This window comes from Bufo bufo, chromosome 5 (genome assembly GCF_905171765.1).
Source record: "Bufo bufo chromosome 5, aBufBuf1.1, whole genome shotgun sequence".
NCBI classification, from domain to species: Eukaryota; Metazoa; Chordata; class Amphibia; order Anura; family Bufonidae; genus Bufo; species Bufo bufo.
In genome coordinates, this window is record NC_053393.1 from 239096511 (window position 1) to 239113669 (window position 17159).

Consider the following 17159-nt stretch of genomic DNA (forward strand, 5'->3'; position numbering starts at 1 on the left):
CTCAATATGCCCCTCACGGAATAACCTGGGGGTGTCTTCTTTCCGAAATGGGTTCACATGTGGGGTATTTATACTGCCCTGGCATTCTAGGGGCCCTAAAGCGTGAGAAGAAGTCTGGAATATAAATGTCTAAAAAATTTTACGCATTTGGATTCCGTGAGGGGTATGGTGAGTTCATGTGAGATTTAATTTTTTGACACAAGTTAGTGGAATATGAGACTTTGTAAGAAAAAAATAATAATTTCCGCTAACTTGGGCCCAAAAAATGTCTGAATGGAGCCTGACAGGGGGGTGATCAATGACAGAGGGGTGATCAATGACAGGGGGGTGATCAATGACAGGGGGGTGATCAATGACAGGGGGGTGATCAGGGAGTCTATATGGGGTGATCACCCCCCTGTCATTGATCACCCCCCTATAAGGCTCCATTCAGATGTCCGTATGTGTTTTGCGGATCCGATCCATGTATCCCTGGATCCGTAAAAATCATACGGACATCTGAATGCAGCCTGACAGGGGGGGTGATCAATGACAGGGGGGTGATCAGGAAGTCTATATGGGGTGATCACCCCCCCAGAAGGCTCCAGGGAGACGCCTGTATGTGTTTTGCGGATCCGATCCATCTATCAGTGGATCCGTAAAAATCATGCGGACATCTGAATGGAGCTTTACAGGGGGGTGATCAATGACAGGGGGGTAATCAATGACAGGGGGGTGATCAGGGAGTCTATATGGGGTGATCATCCACAGTCATTGATCACGCCCCTGTAAGGCTCCATTCAGACGTCCGTATGCGTTTTGCGGATCCGATCCATCTATCAGTGGATCCGTAAAAATCATGCGGACATCTGAATGGAGCTTTACAGGGGGGTGATCAGGGAGTCTATATGGGGTGATCACCACAGTCATTGATCACGCCCCTGTAAGGCTCCATTCAGACGTCCGTATGCGTTTTGCGGATCCGATCCATCTATCAGTGGATCCGTAAAAATCATGCGGACATCTGAATGGAGCTTTACAGGGGGGTGATCAATGACAGGGGGGTAATCAATGACAGGGGGGTGATCAGGGAGTCTATATGGGGTGATCAGGGGTGATCAAGGGTGATCAAGGGTGAATAAGGGGTTAATAAGTGACAGGGGGGGGGGGTGAAGTGTAGTGGTGCTTGGTGCAACATATTACTGAGCTACCTGTGTCCTCTGGTGGTCGATCCAAACAAAAGGGACCACCAGAGGACCAGGTAGCAGGTATATTAGACGCTGTTATCAAAACAGCGTCTAATATACCTGTTAGGGGTTAAAAAAAATCACATCTCCAGCCTGCCAGCGAACGATCGCCGCTGGCAGGTTGGAGATCCACTCTCTTACCTTCCGTTCCTGTGAGCGCGCGCGCCTGTGTGAGCGCGTTCACAGGAAATCTCGGCCATCGCGAGATGACGCATATATGCGTGACTCTGCGCAGGGCTGCCGCCTCCGGAACGCGAATCTGCGTTAGGCGGTCCGGAGGCGGTTGAACTTTTACATTTTTTACATTTTTTTATTTCTTTTTTGTAATGATTTTTGTATTTGAGCGGACAAAATGCAAATGTATATATATTTTTTTTTATTCTTATCAATCACAGATTTTTTAAAGTCCAGTTACTGCTCATTTCTTATGTTGGCCTCCCACTTGTTGGTCAAAATAAGAATTGCAGCTTCAATACCCTCAGCCTCTTCAGGAACGATGAGTGTATTGAAATCAATTACCGGCATCCTCACTGGCCGCAGAGGATGCCAGTAAGAAGCGCTTCCGGGTTTTTAACCCTCTAGATGCTGTGATCTCACTTAATCACGGCATCTAAAGGCTTTAATTACCGCGATCTGTATTATTGGCAGTCGCAGTAATTAGCCACAGGTATCTGCTGTTTGAAACAGTGGAGACCAGCTGGCCATGTCGCCCGCTGTACGTGTTCGCCGCTGGTAGCGAAAGGGTTAAAAGAATAAAATACAAGTGATACTGAATATTTTTCTACAAAACTATATAATCAATCTGCTCATTCCTCCTGTTCTATAACATTTTTATTCATATTTGAGACATGCCCTGGGTAAGGTTTATCAAATAATTTATTTACAGATGCCTATACAGGCGTTGAACCTATCTTGCCCCAGGTGAAAGTTTAATACTTCACTTTTATTGTTATTTAAGTTAAAATACGTGCTTTATACCTTTATTTTATTTTACTTAATGAACCAAAGAAAAGAAAAAGGTTAAAAATACAGTAACCACTCCACTGTGTGGTCAAAAATTGCTCAGTGGGTCAAGAGGGAGAGCACGTGCACTCTCTCTCACCACCTGTCACCTACAGGCAGTTTGCTGCCTTCATGCCGCTTGCAGTGACACCTTCAACTAAGCTGGGTTGTGGGAACTGGACTCAGTTGAGAATGTGTTTGCGCAGCCGCTGTGCGCGCAGTATTCTCCTCGTTGAGAATGAAAGTCTGCGCGCATGCGCAGTTCAACCAAACGAGCCCTCACGCTCTAAGTGTCGGCGCAGCTACTGGAAGGGCAGGACGTCACTGATGACGTTCTCAGTAAGCGACTTGGATGACGACGGCGCGCTAGGGATGATGATGTAGGTAGATGGCGCAGATTGGCGGATCATCTTGTCATGGGGGAGTGGTTACAGACGCAGCCAGTTGACAGGTACTTAGTCACACATTGTATTGGGCGCAGAGTCTGTCAATCACAACACCACCTATATAAACCTCCAGTCTGATAGGGTAGTCATTGCTGCCCAAATCCCCTGAAGAAGCCAGTTATCTGGTGAAACATGTTGGGGGGCAGATTTAGTTTTTAAATCAGTGATATACTCCACTGTCAGTTAGTTAGTAGTAGTCCGGCTGGCCTACTTATCAATAGCTAGAGTAGTTTAGCAGTGAGATACGGTATCAAAACCGTGAATGTTCCGAACGCAGTGTGCACCACCAAAGGGATAGATAAAGTTCAGTTAGCATATGGTACTATCTATGTGCTGTATTCGTAGTGGGAAGAGTGAGTCCAGTTCCCAAAACCCAGCCTAGTTGAAGGTGTCACTGCAAGCGGCATGAAGGCAGTGGAGTGGTTACTGTATTTTTAACCTTTTTCTTTTCTTTGGTTCATTAAGTAAAATAAAATAAAGGTATAAAGCACGTATTTTAACTTAAATAACAATAAAAGTGAAGTATTAAACTCTCACCTCGGGCAAGATAGGTTCAACGCCTGTATAGGCATCTGTAAATAAATTATTCTATAACATGACACCTTCAGCTCATACACCATGTTCAACATGACAGGTTCCCTTTAACAGGGACATTTGAATTTTGTCGAGATATATTTGGGTAATTTTACCTGAGACTGAATAAACGCTGAGCTTTTTTGGATGTAACACAGCAAGATGAAGAAGTTCTGTACCCCTAGAAAAAAAAGGGGGGAAAAGTACATTAATGCTATTCTGGGATCTGAGGGTAGCAAGTTTCAGAATAAAATATTATGTAACACTGGTGGCCAGAAAATATGGATGGATACATGGTTCACACTACATCTAGAGGCTACAGTACATTAAGAATTATTTCCAGCATATAGACCTGATATATGAATCTGTATGCATTAGGCTACTTTCACACTAGCGGCAGCCTTCTACATGTCGTAGTTTTATTCCGGCCGCCTCTCGGCATGATTGCCGTGCTGCCGCCAGAACTCCGTCCCTCTCCCCTTATAGTCAATAGGGCAGGAGCGGACCTCCAGCGGCACGCGTGCACTAGCGGCAGCACGGATCCGGAAGGCTGTACACCCGCCGAAACAGCCTGCCGGAGAAGGCTGCCGCTAGTGAGAAACTAGCCTTACATAACAAATATCTACATTTTCTGCAGGATTCCTTATACTGAAATGCGCAGTTGACTTTACCTTTTAAGTAAGTGAAAGAAAATTATAGCGACATATACCACCTGACTGCTTGCCACAAGGACTCTCTTCTACCACACAATATAGGCTATGGCAGGACTCGACAAATCCCAGGCGCCAGGTCGCCATGGCGACCGGGAATTTAGTCCTGGCGCTTGGGTATTTGTCAGCCCGTTTTCAAAGGTGCACGGGTGATGGGTGCGGAGCTGCCGTTCTGTCCGGAGGCAGCACCGTTTGAAACAGCTCCTCAGTCTGAGTCAGTGAGTCACAGCACACAGAGAGCGAGACGCTGGCAGCGGGGAGGGGAGGGGCTCGGGAGGAGTGTAATCTGATCCTAGAGTGGAAGCTGCTTCTGCCAGCCCCTCCCCTCCCCGCCCACCAACCAATCAGAGCTGAGGCAAGGACTAGCAGCTCTGAGCCGTCTGAGTAGTGCAGGGAGTTAGAATAGAAATGAATCGAATGAGTCTCAGGTTAAGAATCTAAAGATCCGATTAGTTAGTGACTCATTCGATTATATGAGTTAAAAGAGCCCTGAGTCAGACTCTAGAACAGGTTACACTGAGGCTGTCTGCTGATGATTTTGCAGCAGTGATAAGATTAAGGGACAGGAGCAGAGATAAGAGAAGTGACAGATGACACAGTTTAGATTACAGTTTGAATTAACCCTTTAGGATCAAATTGGCTTCTTAAGGAGATCTATATGTTAAAGGCATCCCTTCTTCTGTCTCATTCAGTAGCTATAGAACTAAGGCTACTTTCACACTTGCGGCAGGACGGATCAGGCAGGCTGTTCACCCTGTCGGATCCGTCCTTCCGCTGTTTCGCCGGACCACCGCTCCGTCCCCATTGACTATAATGGGGGCAGAGCTCTGGCGCAGCACGGCAGTGCATGGTGAAAGGCCGCCGGACTAAAAGTACTGCATGTCCAACTTTTTAGTCCGGCGGCCTCTCACCGCGAACTGCCGTGCTGCGCCGGAGCTCCACCCCCGTCCCCATTATAGTCAATAGGGTCCGGGGACGGAGCGGCGGTATATGTAACATGGTATACAGCATTATTGGGGGGGCTCTATGGAGAAGTAGGGGGGGGGGGGGGCACTATGGGGGCACCTACTAGGGGCTTTATGACGCGGCTCTGCCTGGCTCCTAACTTTTTTTAGCTGGCTCCTAGATTTCAAGGAAATTTGTCAAGCCCTGGGCTATGGATATGAGTAGAAGGGCTCATGCACACAAACTTATTTTTTTCAGCATCCAATCCGCATTTTTGGCAGATCAGATGCAAAGCTATACATCTCAATGAGGCCGCAAAAGATGCGTAAATCATCTGTATGTCCATTGCGCAGCCCCCGCAAAAATATAGAACATGTCCTATTTTTGTCCGCATTACGGACAAGGATGGGACTGTTTTATTATTGGCCGGACTTTACCACTACACTACATATATAACTGCAGTGATCAGATTTTCTGTGCCTAAGAAGCTACTGGAAAGTATTACAGTTTTCTTCACAGGTACAATATTAAATAGCGATCGACCGATTATCGGTTTTACCAATATTATCGGCCGATATTCAGGATTTTAACAGTTATCGGTATCGGCATCTATTTTGCCAATATACCGATAACGTATTGGGAACACAGAACGCGCTCTCCGCGTTCCCTCCGCAGCACAGGGGAGAAGGAAGCAGTGTCTCCTCCCCCTGTGCTGCTGCTGCCGCCAATGACAGAAGAGAAGACAAGAGGAGGGGAGGGGCTGTGGCCGCCGCGCCACCAATGAAGATAAGTCTCTCAATCATTCATATACAGGAGGCGGGAGCTGGCTGCAGAATCACATAGCCGGCTCCCGACCTCTATGAGCAATAGCTGCGATCTGTGGTAGTTAACCCCTTAGGTGCCGTGGATCACAGCTACCGCTCATAGAGGTCGGGAGCCGGCTATGTGATTCTGCAGCCAGCTCCCGCCTCCTGTATATGAATGATTGAGAGACTTATCTTCATTGGTGGCGCAGTGCGCCCCCCCCCCCCCCCCAAGCCCCCCAGTATTAATCATTGGTGGCGCAGTGCGCCCCCCACCCCAATAGTAAAAACATTGGTGGCGCAGTGCGCCCCCCCAGTATTAATCATTGGTGGCAGTGGCCACAGGATCCCCTCTCCCCTGCTTCTCTGATCGGAGCCCCAGCAGTGTAAGCCTGGGGCTCCGATCGGTTACCATGGCAGCCAGGACGCTATTGAAGCCCTGGCTGCCATGTTCAGCTCCCTGCTGCTGTGTGCACAAAGCACAGGGCAGCAGGGACAGTGTGAGCTCCTATTCACCCTGATAGAGATCTATCAGGGTGAATGGGACAAGGGTTCTAGTCCCTAAGGGGGCTAATAGTTAGTAAAAAAAAAAAAAAAATATTAAGTATAAATGAAAAAGATTTACAAAAAAAAAAATACACGTTAACAATAAACATATTAATTTTCAGCAGATTTGTGTAGGAAATTTTTTTTTCTCAAAAATGAAAATTCCCAGAATATCGGTATAAATTATCGGCTATCCCCCTGAAAGTTCACAAATTATCGGTATCGGTCCTAAAAAATCAATATCGGTCGATCCCTAATATTAAATAAACAGTATTAGTATGCAGGCAGCAGGCTTAGGGTCCATTCACACGTCCGCAATTTCGTTCCGCATTTTGAGAAACGGAATTGCGGACCCATTCATTTCTATGGGGCAGCACGACGTGCTGCCTGGATCCGGAATTGCGGATCCGCAATTCCGATCCCGAAAAAAATCGAACATGTCCTATTCTTGTCCACAATTGCGGACAAGAAAAGGCATTTTCTATGAGAATGCCGGCGATTCGCCGGCATGATCCACGGATCCGCAAAACACACACGGACGTGTGAATGGACCCTTAGACTACTTTCACACTAGCGTTTTTGCTGGATCTGGCAGGCTTCCATTACTGATAATACAGCTATCTGCATCCGTTATGAATGGATCCGGTTGTATTATCTTTAACATTGCCAAGATGGATCAGTCATGAACTCCACTGAAAGTCAATGGAGGACGGATCCGTTTTCTATTGTGGCAGATTGTGGCAGAGAAAACTGATGCGTCCCCATTGACTTTCATTGGGGGTCATGCCAGATCCGTCTTGCTCCGCATCCCAGGACGGAAAGCAAACTACAACATGTTGCGGTTTGCTTTCTGGTATTGGAACGCAACCAAACGGGACGGCATGCATTTTGGAGCATTCCGTTCTGTTCAGTTCAGTTTTGTCCCCATTGACAATGAATGGGGACAAAACTGAAGCGTTTTTTTCAGGTATCGAGCCCCTATGATGGATCTCAATACCGGAAAACTAAAACGCTATTGTGAAAGTAGCCTTACCACTACACTATCAAGCTACACTGTTATTGAGATAGCATTTTCTGTGCCCAAAAAGATAATAAATAGTAACACTATTTATGCTGTTAAATATGCCTGTGAAGAAAAAAGTAATACTAGTTAAGCACAGAAAATACTATCCTTATAACAGTGCAGTTCTATAGTGCAGCGACTTTTACTTTTCAGCTTTTCTTTATGGTAAAAGAAAAGCTGGAAAGTAAACATTACATTTGTCTGCAAAGTTAAAGGGTCCCTCAAGATACAATGGCCTCAGGATACAATATTTTCAAGATACAATGGTGTTTTCTGACCCATCGTAAGTTGAAACTATTCAACATAAAATATGTCTCAGACTCAGATCCAACCAATCCAGGCCACTTCTCTGGTAAAATAGCTGTATTAGATAGGGATCGACCGATTATCGGAAGTACCGATATTAGCGGACCATATTCAGGATTTTGTACATTATCGGCATCTAACCTTGCCGATATACCGATAATGCGTATAAAGCGGATACTAGTGAACACTTCCATTATGGAAGCGCGCACTAGTAAACATCGGGTGCCGGGAGCAGGGAAGAAGCGCAGCAAGCACTTCCGATATTCACCCTCCCTGGTCTTCTTTGATGGGGCCCGCGCTGCACTGTCCTGACCCTGCATGCTGTCAGGTGACGTAGAACGCAGGGGAGCGATACACCGGACCCGGAGATGAAGAGGAGCCGCGGCGCAAGAGAGGTGAGGATTTTTTTTTTTTATTCATCTGAGGTCTGATAGGAGTTAATAAAGGTCTGATCTGAGGTCTGATGGGGTTAATAAATGTCTGATCTGAGGTCTGAAAGGGGTCAATAATGGTCTGATCTGAGGTCTGATAGGGGTTAATAATGGTCTGATCTGAGGTCTGATAGGGGTTAATAAAGGGCTGATCTGAGGTCTGATAGGGGTTAATAAAGGGCTGATCTGAGGTCTGATAGGGGTTAATAAATTCAGTGAGGGGGGGGATGGTGTGGAAATTGGCATTTGGCACTAGTATATTATAAATGAAAATTATAAATTGACTACCAACTAAGGGCTTTATTAATTTAAAATTTACATTTATAATATACTAGTGCCAAATGCAAATTTCCACCACCTCAGTGACTATCAAATAATATAATATATATTATGAGATATAAAATATCGGTATAAATTATCGGCTATCGGCCTGAAAGTTCACAGATTATCGGTATCGGCTCATCCCTAGTATTAGATGCTAGTTAGCATCCATTCCTGACTATTATAGGTAAAAGCTTGTCTTATCTGTCCTGGAACCAATTACTATTGTAACTTGAGGGACCACTGTACTGATGACCTATCCTCTGAATAGGTCATCAGTATATGATCGGTGGGGGTCCGACACCCGGGACCCCCGCTGATCAGCTGTTCGAGAGGACAGGTCATCAGTATTTAAATCTCGGAAAACTCTTAACCCCTTAAGTACCAGGCCCATATTTGGTTTTGCATTTTTGGTTTTTTCCCACGTTCCAATAGCGATAACTTTTTTATTTTTTCATTCACATGCATTTTTAACAGCACCATTTAATTTACCATTTCTGTTATTGGAAAACAGGAAAAAAAATTGTGTAATAAATAAAAATAAAAAAAACAATTCTACCAAGGTTTTTTGGGTTTTGACATCACGGCACGCTAAAAATTACATGAAATTCTTATTCTGCAGCTCAATAAGAATTAAAAAAAAAAAAAAAAACTTTTGAAAAAAGGAGATTTTTTGTGAAACTCACCTGTAAAATCTTTTTCTCGTCTTTTCCATTGGGGGACACAGACCATGGGTATATTTTAGGTCATTACTAGGAGGAGACACTATGCAAATAATAAAAAACAGCTCCTCCTCCACTGGCTATACCCCCATGCTCCAACAGGAGGACCTCAGTGCGTGCAAAAGCAGTAGCAGAAGGAGATCAGAAACCAAATATTAACAAAAAAAAAGCAGAACCAAGGAACACCGCCATCAGGCCGTTAACCAGAAGTTCCCACTAGAATAGAACCAACCCCTCCTGCAACAGACAAGAATGGGTGGGAGCTGTGTCCCCCAATGGAAAAGACGAGAAAAAGATTTTACAGGTGAGTTTCACAAAAAATCTCCTTTTCTCGCCCATTCCATTGGGGAACACAGACCATGGGACGTCCTAGAGCAGTCCATGGGGTGGGAAGACCAGCACCTCCAGAGGGAAAACGTCCAACGGTTAAACAGGAACCACAGCCTGCAATACCTTGCGCCCTATGGCATCATCAGCCCGACGCCAAAGAGTGCAGCTGGTAGAACTTTGTAAAGGTATGTAAGGACGACCAGGTGGCCACCTTACAAAGTTGTGATGTAGAGGCTCAATTGCGCCTAGCCCAGGAGGCCCCCAGTGCGCGGTAACCCCCGCTGGGGGAACCCTACCCCGGGACCGATAGGCCATGGCAATAGTCGACCAAATCCACCGAGCCACAGTGAACTTGGAGGCCGCCAGACCCTTACGAGGCCCCTCGGGAACCACAAAAAGGGAGTCCGAGCGGCGAAATGGGGTAGTAACCGACAGGTACACCCGTAAAGCACGGACAACATCCAGAGAATGGAGAGTGCGCTCCTTGGGGTTCGCCGGAGCGGGGCAAAAGGATGGCAGGACTATGTCCTCATTAAGGTGGAAGGCGGAGACCACCTTGGGCAAAAAGGAAGGGACAGGGCGCAGTACCACCTTGTCCTTGTGGAAGACCAAAAAGGGCTCTTTAGAGGAAAGGGCGGCCAGCTCCGATACCCTCCTGATAGAGGTGATGGCCACCAAAAAGACCACCTTCCAGGTGAGAAAACTCAGTGAAATGTCCCTCAGGGGCTCAAAAGGAGCCGCCTGGAGAGAAGACAGAACCAGGTTCAGATCCCAGGGGGGCAGAGGAGGGACATACGGAGGGACCGAATGCACCACCCCCTGCAGGAAGGTCCTCACCGGACCTAGCAGAGCCAGAGAGCACTGAAAGAAAATGGCCAGAGCGGAGACCTGACCCTTCAGAGAGCTCAGGGACATTCCCATCTCAAGACCCGACTGGAGAAAGGAGAGGACCACCGGAACGGAGAAATAAAGAGGAAAAACGTCTATCTTCTCACAAAAGGCAAGAAAGGCCTTCCAGGTACGATAGGATATCCGGGAGGAAGCTGGTTTCCTGGCTTTGATCATGGTCTTCACGACAGAGTCCGAGAAGCCCCTCTTCTTCAAGATGGTGGTCTCAACAGCCACGCCGTTAAACGAAGTGGTTGTAAATTCTGGTGGAAGAGAGGTCCTTGAGACAGCAGGTCCTCCCTGAGAGGAAGAGGCCACGGAACGTCCGCCAGCATCCGAGTGACCTCCGAGGACCAGGTGCGGCGAGGCCAATCGGGGGCGATGAGGATGGTCGGGATTCCTTCTGCCGCGACCCTGCGAAGAACCTTTGGGAGTAGAGGCAGTGGTGGGAAGACATAGAGGAGTGCGAAGTCTTGACACAAGAGCGTCCACCCCGTACGCCTCCGGATCCCAAGCTCGGGCCAGGAACGTGGGAACCTTGTTGTTGAGCCTGGACGCTATCAAGTCCACGTCCGGGCGGCCCCAACGGCGACAGACGTCGTCGAATACGTCCGGATGCAAAGACCACTCTCCCGGATCCACTCTGTTGCGGATGAGAAAGTCCGCTGTCCTGTTTTTGACCCCTGGGATGTACACTGCAGACAATATTGGAACGTGAGCCTCCGCCCACTGGAGGATCCTCTTCACCTCCTGCATCACCGGCCGGCTGCGGGTTCCGCCCTGATGATTGATGAAGGCCACGGCTGTGGCATTGTCCGACTGGAACCTTACCGGGAGACCCGTTAGGAGGGGGGTCCAATGAGACAGAGAGAGGAAAATTGCTCTGAGCTCCAATATGTTGATCGGAAGGCGGGCTTCCACTTCTGACCACACCCCCTGAAAGGTCCGAGCCCGGAGAACGCCGCCCCAACCCAGGAGACTGGCATTGGTGGTGACGACTGTCCAGGAGATTGGGAGGAAGGATTTCCACGAAGTCAGATTCTGAGGGGACAGCCACCACGGGAGGTCCATGCGAACCCGAGGAGGAAGGCGATTCCGAGAGTCCAAACTCCTCGATGTCCTGTCCCAGAAGGACAGGATCGCCTGCTGCAGAGGCAGAGTGTGAAACTCGGCAAAGGGGACTGCCTCGAAGGAGGCCACCATAAGCCCAGAACCTGCATGCACTCCCGGATGGAGAGACACTGGGAATGCAGAAGGCGAGACACCGACTCCCGTATACGTGAGAACTTGCAATCCGTGAGGAATATCCGGGCTGCAGTAGTGTCCATAACCATCCCCAGGAAGGTCACCCTCTGGGAAGGTTGGAGAGAGGACTTCGGGAAGTTGATCAGCCAGCCGAACTGTTGCAGAGTCTGAACAGTGATCCTAACGCTGTCTTCGGCCTGGGAACTAGAGGAAGCCTTTATCAGAATGTCGTCCAGGTAGGGCAGCAGAGATATGTTCCTGGTACGGAGAAGCGCCATGATCCGCGCCAAGATCTTTGTGGATACCCGCGGGGCTGTTGCCAGCCCAAAGGGAAGGACGACGAACTGATAATGACGGTCGCCAATGGCGAAGCACAGGAACCTGTGGTGAGATTCTGCGATAGGGACATGCAGATAGGCGTCCCGGATGTCCACCGACGCGAGGAACTCCCCTGGAAGAAGAGAAGCAATAACGGAGCGGAGGGATTCCATCCGGAACCTCCGCACCCGCAGGGACTTGTTTAACAGCTTCAGGTCTAGTGCCAGACGCACTGATCCCTCCTTCTTTGGCACTACAAAGAGATTTGAGTAGAAACCTGCCCCCTGTTCCTCCAGAGGAACTGGGACAACTACTCACCTGACCAGAAGGGAAGAAACCGCTTGTAAAAGGGCCGAGGCTCGGGCCGGATCCCCCGGAACACGAGACGGAAAGAAACGTTCCGGAGGTCTGGAAACGAATTCTATCTTGTAACCGGAAATAAAAAATTTCAGGGCCCAGGCGTCTTGAACGTGAGCTCTCCAGACATGCTGAAAGGAGAGCAGACTGCCCCCCACCGCAAGCGGTGGACTGCTTGGGAACCGCGGGGCGGGCAGAACTCCCCTGGAACTGTGCCCGCGGGCGCCAGGAAGGTTGAGGCTTAAAGGAAGGCTTCTTGCGAGTCCTTAGAGCCGCCGGAGGAGGGGGCTGTCGCAGACCTGGAGGAAGAGAAGCGCCGAAAGGACTGGTTTCTAGAGCCAGAGGGGCGAGCTCTGAAGGCGCGCTTGGATCTAGATTGGGGTGGTGTGTACTCTTGCCCCCCGTAGCGTCAGAGATAATCTCATCCAGCTTAGCACCGAAGAGCCTGGAGCCCGCAAATGGGAGGTTAGTGAGGGAGCGCTTGGAGGAAACGTCGGCGTCCCAGACCTTCAACCAGACCTCCCTGCGCTGCGTGACCGAGAGGGACGAAATCCACGCAAAGAGAGTGCTGACGTCCAATGAGGCCTCACAGAGGAATGTTGTCGCCTGGGACATCTGGAGGATGAAGTTTAGGGTGTCCACAGAGGCATCCTGCTCCGCGAGGTCCTGATGATTGCGCTGCAACCACACCGAAAGCGCCCTGGCTACCCAGGCCGAGGCGAACGCGGGCCGCAGACCTGTGCCCGATAGAGAGAAGATGGCTTTGGAAAGGGAGTCCAAACGCCTGTCAACGGAGTCCTGTAGGGAGGACCCGTCCAGAACCGGTATTGCCGTATTCTTAGCCAATCTGGCCACCGGCGGGTCGACATTAGGAGGAGAAGACCACTGCTGCACGTTATCTGCCGGGAAAGGATAAAGAGTATCCATGCGCCTTGTAGCAGAAAAACTGTGATTAGGGCGTTCCCAAGCCTTAGAAAGGACCTTGGCGAACTCGCCATGAATGGGGAATGTGACAGGTTTTCTGTAGTGGAAGAGGGGGAATTCCTGGCTACTAGTAGGAGGTTCCCCCTGGATGTCAAAGGTGTCACGTACGCTGTGACCAAGTCTGCCACCATGGTGGAGAGCTTAGGTGAGGGTTCCGGCTCCGTGTCCTCATCCGAGCCGGACCTTTCCCCTTCAGACCTGTAATCCCTGCGAGAGGGAGAGGCTGAACACGCCTCCAGGCGAGGGGGGGGAGCAGAGTCATCCGAGGAGGGATGCTGCTGCGTACGCTGCCTCTTAGCGGTCGAGCGTCCTCTGTGGGGGGCACCGGGAGGTGGAGCGGTGCTAACCACAGGCACCGCAGGCAGTGGATCAGTGGCCGCCATGCGTTCCATAAAGGCCATGGCCGCGCGCGAGACTTGGGCCAAGTCCGCGGCCGCTCTAGCTATGGCAGAGGCTCAGGAGGGCTCCGCGGGCTCCGAAGGGGCGGAGGACGGACTGGGCTGGTTTGGTGGAGGGGGAGGAGGATGATCCTGTCCCGAGGCAAGGCAATAGTCACAGGAGCCTGTAACCGATAGTGGCAAGCAGCAGACCTTACAGGATCCCATTGGGACCTGAGGTGTCGCTTTAGATTTTTGGGGGGCCCCAGGTCTTGGCATGATGGCGGCAATCCCGGAGTCAGGGTCTCCTACAGTTTTGCGGAACACTATCTGTCCTACCATGACCTGTGAGGAGCTGGAGTAGCAGTCAAGCGTGGAGAGGCGCTGAGGCAAAGCGGAAGCGCCGGAGCTGACGCGATAGGCTCCGTCCCCCAGTTGCATCACAGATCGCGCGGGAATATGAAAAAATGGCGCCCACCGCCAGGATGCAGGGGACAAGAAGGAATCCCTCTCAACCAGCCGGCCCTCCCAGATCCACAGGTAAGCCCTAAAGAACCGTGTCACAGTGTGAGCACAGGGGGAGGGGGAGTTTGCAGGAGAGCCGATGTACTTATCGGAGTCCTGCAGTCTTCACCCTCTGTTCCGGACCAGCAGGGGGTCACCTCTTCAGTCATCTGGCACAAGGAGTGGCAGTGCACTGGATAGAGGGCAGGACTAGGTGACCCCGGATCTGGTAGGCCACCGGAGCTGCAGGTCGAGCCCGGTTCCACTTATCTTCTGGGGGGAAAGGGAGGTAGCCGGGGACAGCCATTCGACCCCGGCGCTTGCTACACTGAAAGACCAGGGACGCACCATGCGACCCTGCGTTCTCTGTTTAGAAAAAAACAAACAGGAGAAGAAAAAACTACAGGGACAACCCTGCAGGAGTGTCACCTCCTTATCCGACACTAAGCTAAAACTGAGGTCCTCCTGTTGGAGCATGGGGGTATACCCAGTGGAGGAGGAGCTGTTATTTATTATTTGCATAGTGTCTCCTCCTAGTAATGGCCTAAGCTATACCCATTGTCTGTGTCCCCCAATGGAATGGGCGAGAAAAATCTAACTTTTCTTTGCATGAACATTTTCTGACAGCCATAACTTTTTTATATCTTGGTTTACAGAGCTGTATTGTTTTTGGCATAATGAACTGTAGTTTTTATTGGTACCATGTTTGCGGTACATATGACTTTTTGATCACAGTTATTACATTTTTTTGAGGGGAAAAGATGACAAAAAAATGGCAAATTGTATGTTTTTCATTTCTTTTTCTGTTACGGTGTTTACCAGACAGGGATTTTTTTTTAATATTTTAATAATTCAGATGTTTTCGGACGTGGTATTTTTTTTATTGTATACATGTTTTTATATATAAAACTGGGAAAGGGGGGTGATTTAGACTTTTAATGTTTTGGTTTTTAATTTTTTTCACTTTTTATTGTTTAACCATTAGCCCCCTTAGAGCGCTAGAAACTGGGATCTTTTGATCCCTTGTTCTATCCACCCTAATAGAGATCTATTAGTGTGAATAGGAATTTCACAGGTTCCCTGCTGCCCTGTGCTTTCTGCACACGGCAGCAGGGAGAGTACCATAGCAGCTATGGATCGCTTCAGCAGTGTCCATGCTGCCATGGCAACCGATCACGACTGGGGCTCCGATCAGAAGGCAGAAGGAGCCACATCCCTCTGCCTTCACTCACAGGTGCCGAGATCAGCGTTGGTTGCAGCACCCGAGGGGTTAAATGACAGGGGCAGCATGATCGCCGCTCCCTGTCAGTGCGGCAGGGTGCCAGCTGTATGATACAGTCGGCACCCGCCATGTATGCTACAATAATTTCCTGCACCACCGTGACATACAGGTACAGGTGGCTTAAGGGGTTAGTTACTAAAAAAAACTAAGCAAAGCAAAGGCTATTACAATAAATGTAACATACATTACTTACTAGTAAATATCACAGAACAGTATAGTATCCCTGTAATAGTGAAGACCCGTACAATACAGTGAACACATTATAAACAGTGTAAATAAAAATGGCGCAATAGGATGACACTGCAAAAATACTGCTCTTGAGACAGGCGCCAATGAAATGCTATATGGTCCATGGTGGGGTATTGTTTTCTTCTTCCTTTATCATCCACATAACATACTGGGGTAGGGGGCTATCTAATAAATGGTTTGAGCAAAAAGGAATGAAACACCAAATAAGTTTACAATGCACTGGAAAAACATAATTTTCCATAAAATGCCAGAGATTGCATCCAAACCAGACAATAAATAAGTAGTCAGCTGGCAGCCAGATGTTAAACTGATCAGCGCAATGGGCAATTAATTTCTAATGTTTTTAACTGAAATTAATCCTGTCAAGTCTGAAGTAATGGAGTCTTTTAAATGAACTGCTTCTGATATAAGAAGCTTAGGACTGAGTCTTCTTAATCCGATTTAAAAACAAGGCAAACACACTGGAGGCATCTATCTGATCAGTCTTTTCTGATTCACCGAACATATGCAACTTGCATAAAAAACATAGCAGTAATATAATAAATATGCATATATAAAAGGCATTAACACAAAAATGAAGTCAGGAAAAAAAAATGACTTGTCCGTTAAATCCCTTGCCTCTACAGCACCAGTGCTCCAATATTTATTTTCCTGCAACAGTGCAACCATATGACCACTTCAGCCAAACATCGACTTCCGTGGTCTTGTACTGTGCATGGTACAACCACTCTGAATCCAAACCCTGATCCACTGTTTGTACTGAAGTACCCATGCATGTGTAAAAGTTCACACTTTGTGAGTCAGTATGTGTGTGTGGAAAAGTGCACTTGTCAGTAAAGTATGTATAGTATAGTATATAGGCCTGGCGGGGTAAGCAGCCTGCTTGTGGGTAGTGCATCAACCAACGTTGTCACCAGACAAGACTTTGGTGGTGGTGGTGGTGGTGTTACAGTGTGGGCAGGTGTGTCTAGTCAATACAGAACTGCCCATACTACTTGAATAACATCATTAATCTAGTCTTTGTGCCTCTGTATGAACAACACAGGCCTAATTTCATCTTCATGGATGACAATGTGACAGCTCATCGAGGTCACATCATTAGGGAACGGCTGCTGGAGACTGGGGACCTCAAATGGAGTGGCCTGCACTTTCTCCAGATCTGAATCCCATTGAAAACCTATAGGATCAGCTGAGTCGCCGTGTAGAGGCTCGTAACTCTGTACCCCAGAATCTCAATGACCTAAGGGCCACCCTTCCAGAAGAGTGGGATGCCATACCTCAGCAGACAATAGGTCGACTTGTGAACAGCATGAGACGCTCACGGCCACATGACAAGTTATTGAGACATTGACATTTTTTGTGGGGGAATACCCCACTGTTGTTGGCGTTTGTATCAATAAGTTGTTTGAGAGGAGGAAATCACCACTGCATGCTTCTACTTAAATGCCCTACATTTACTGGGGAGGTGACGTGCGTCAGCCAGTGACCGGCTGGCCGGACAGTCCAAGCCATTTCTGGAGTGTCGAACCCA

The 17159-nt window shown here is 48.6% G+C and overlaps 1 protein-coding gene across 3 annotated transcripts in view; it reads right to left on the reverse strand.

Moving 5' to 3' along the window:
• Positions 1-17159, reverse strand: part of BBS9 (Bardet-Biedl syndrome 9) — a 484979-nt gene that overhangs the window by 450176 nt on the left and 17644 nt on the right. For all 3 annotated transcript variants that reach the window (XM_040434317.1, XM_040434316.1, XM_040434315.1), the window contains exon 4: positions 3364-3428. In XM_040434317.1, coding sequence (XP_040290251.1) covers positions 3364-3428 — 65 coding nt within the window. The remainder of the gene's footprint in view (positions 1-3363; positions 3429-17159) is intronic.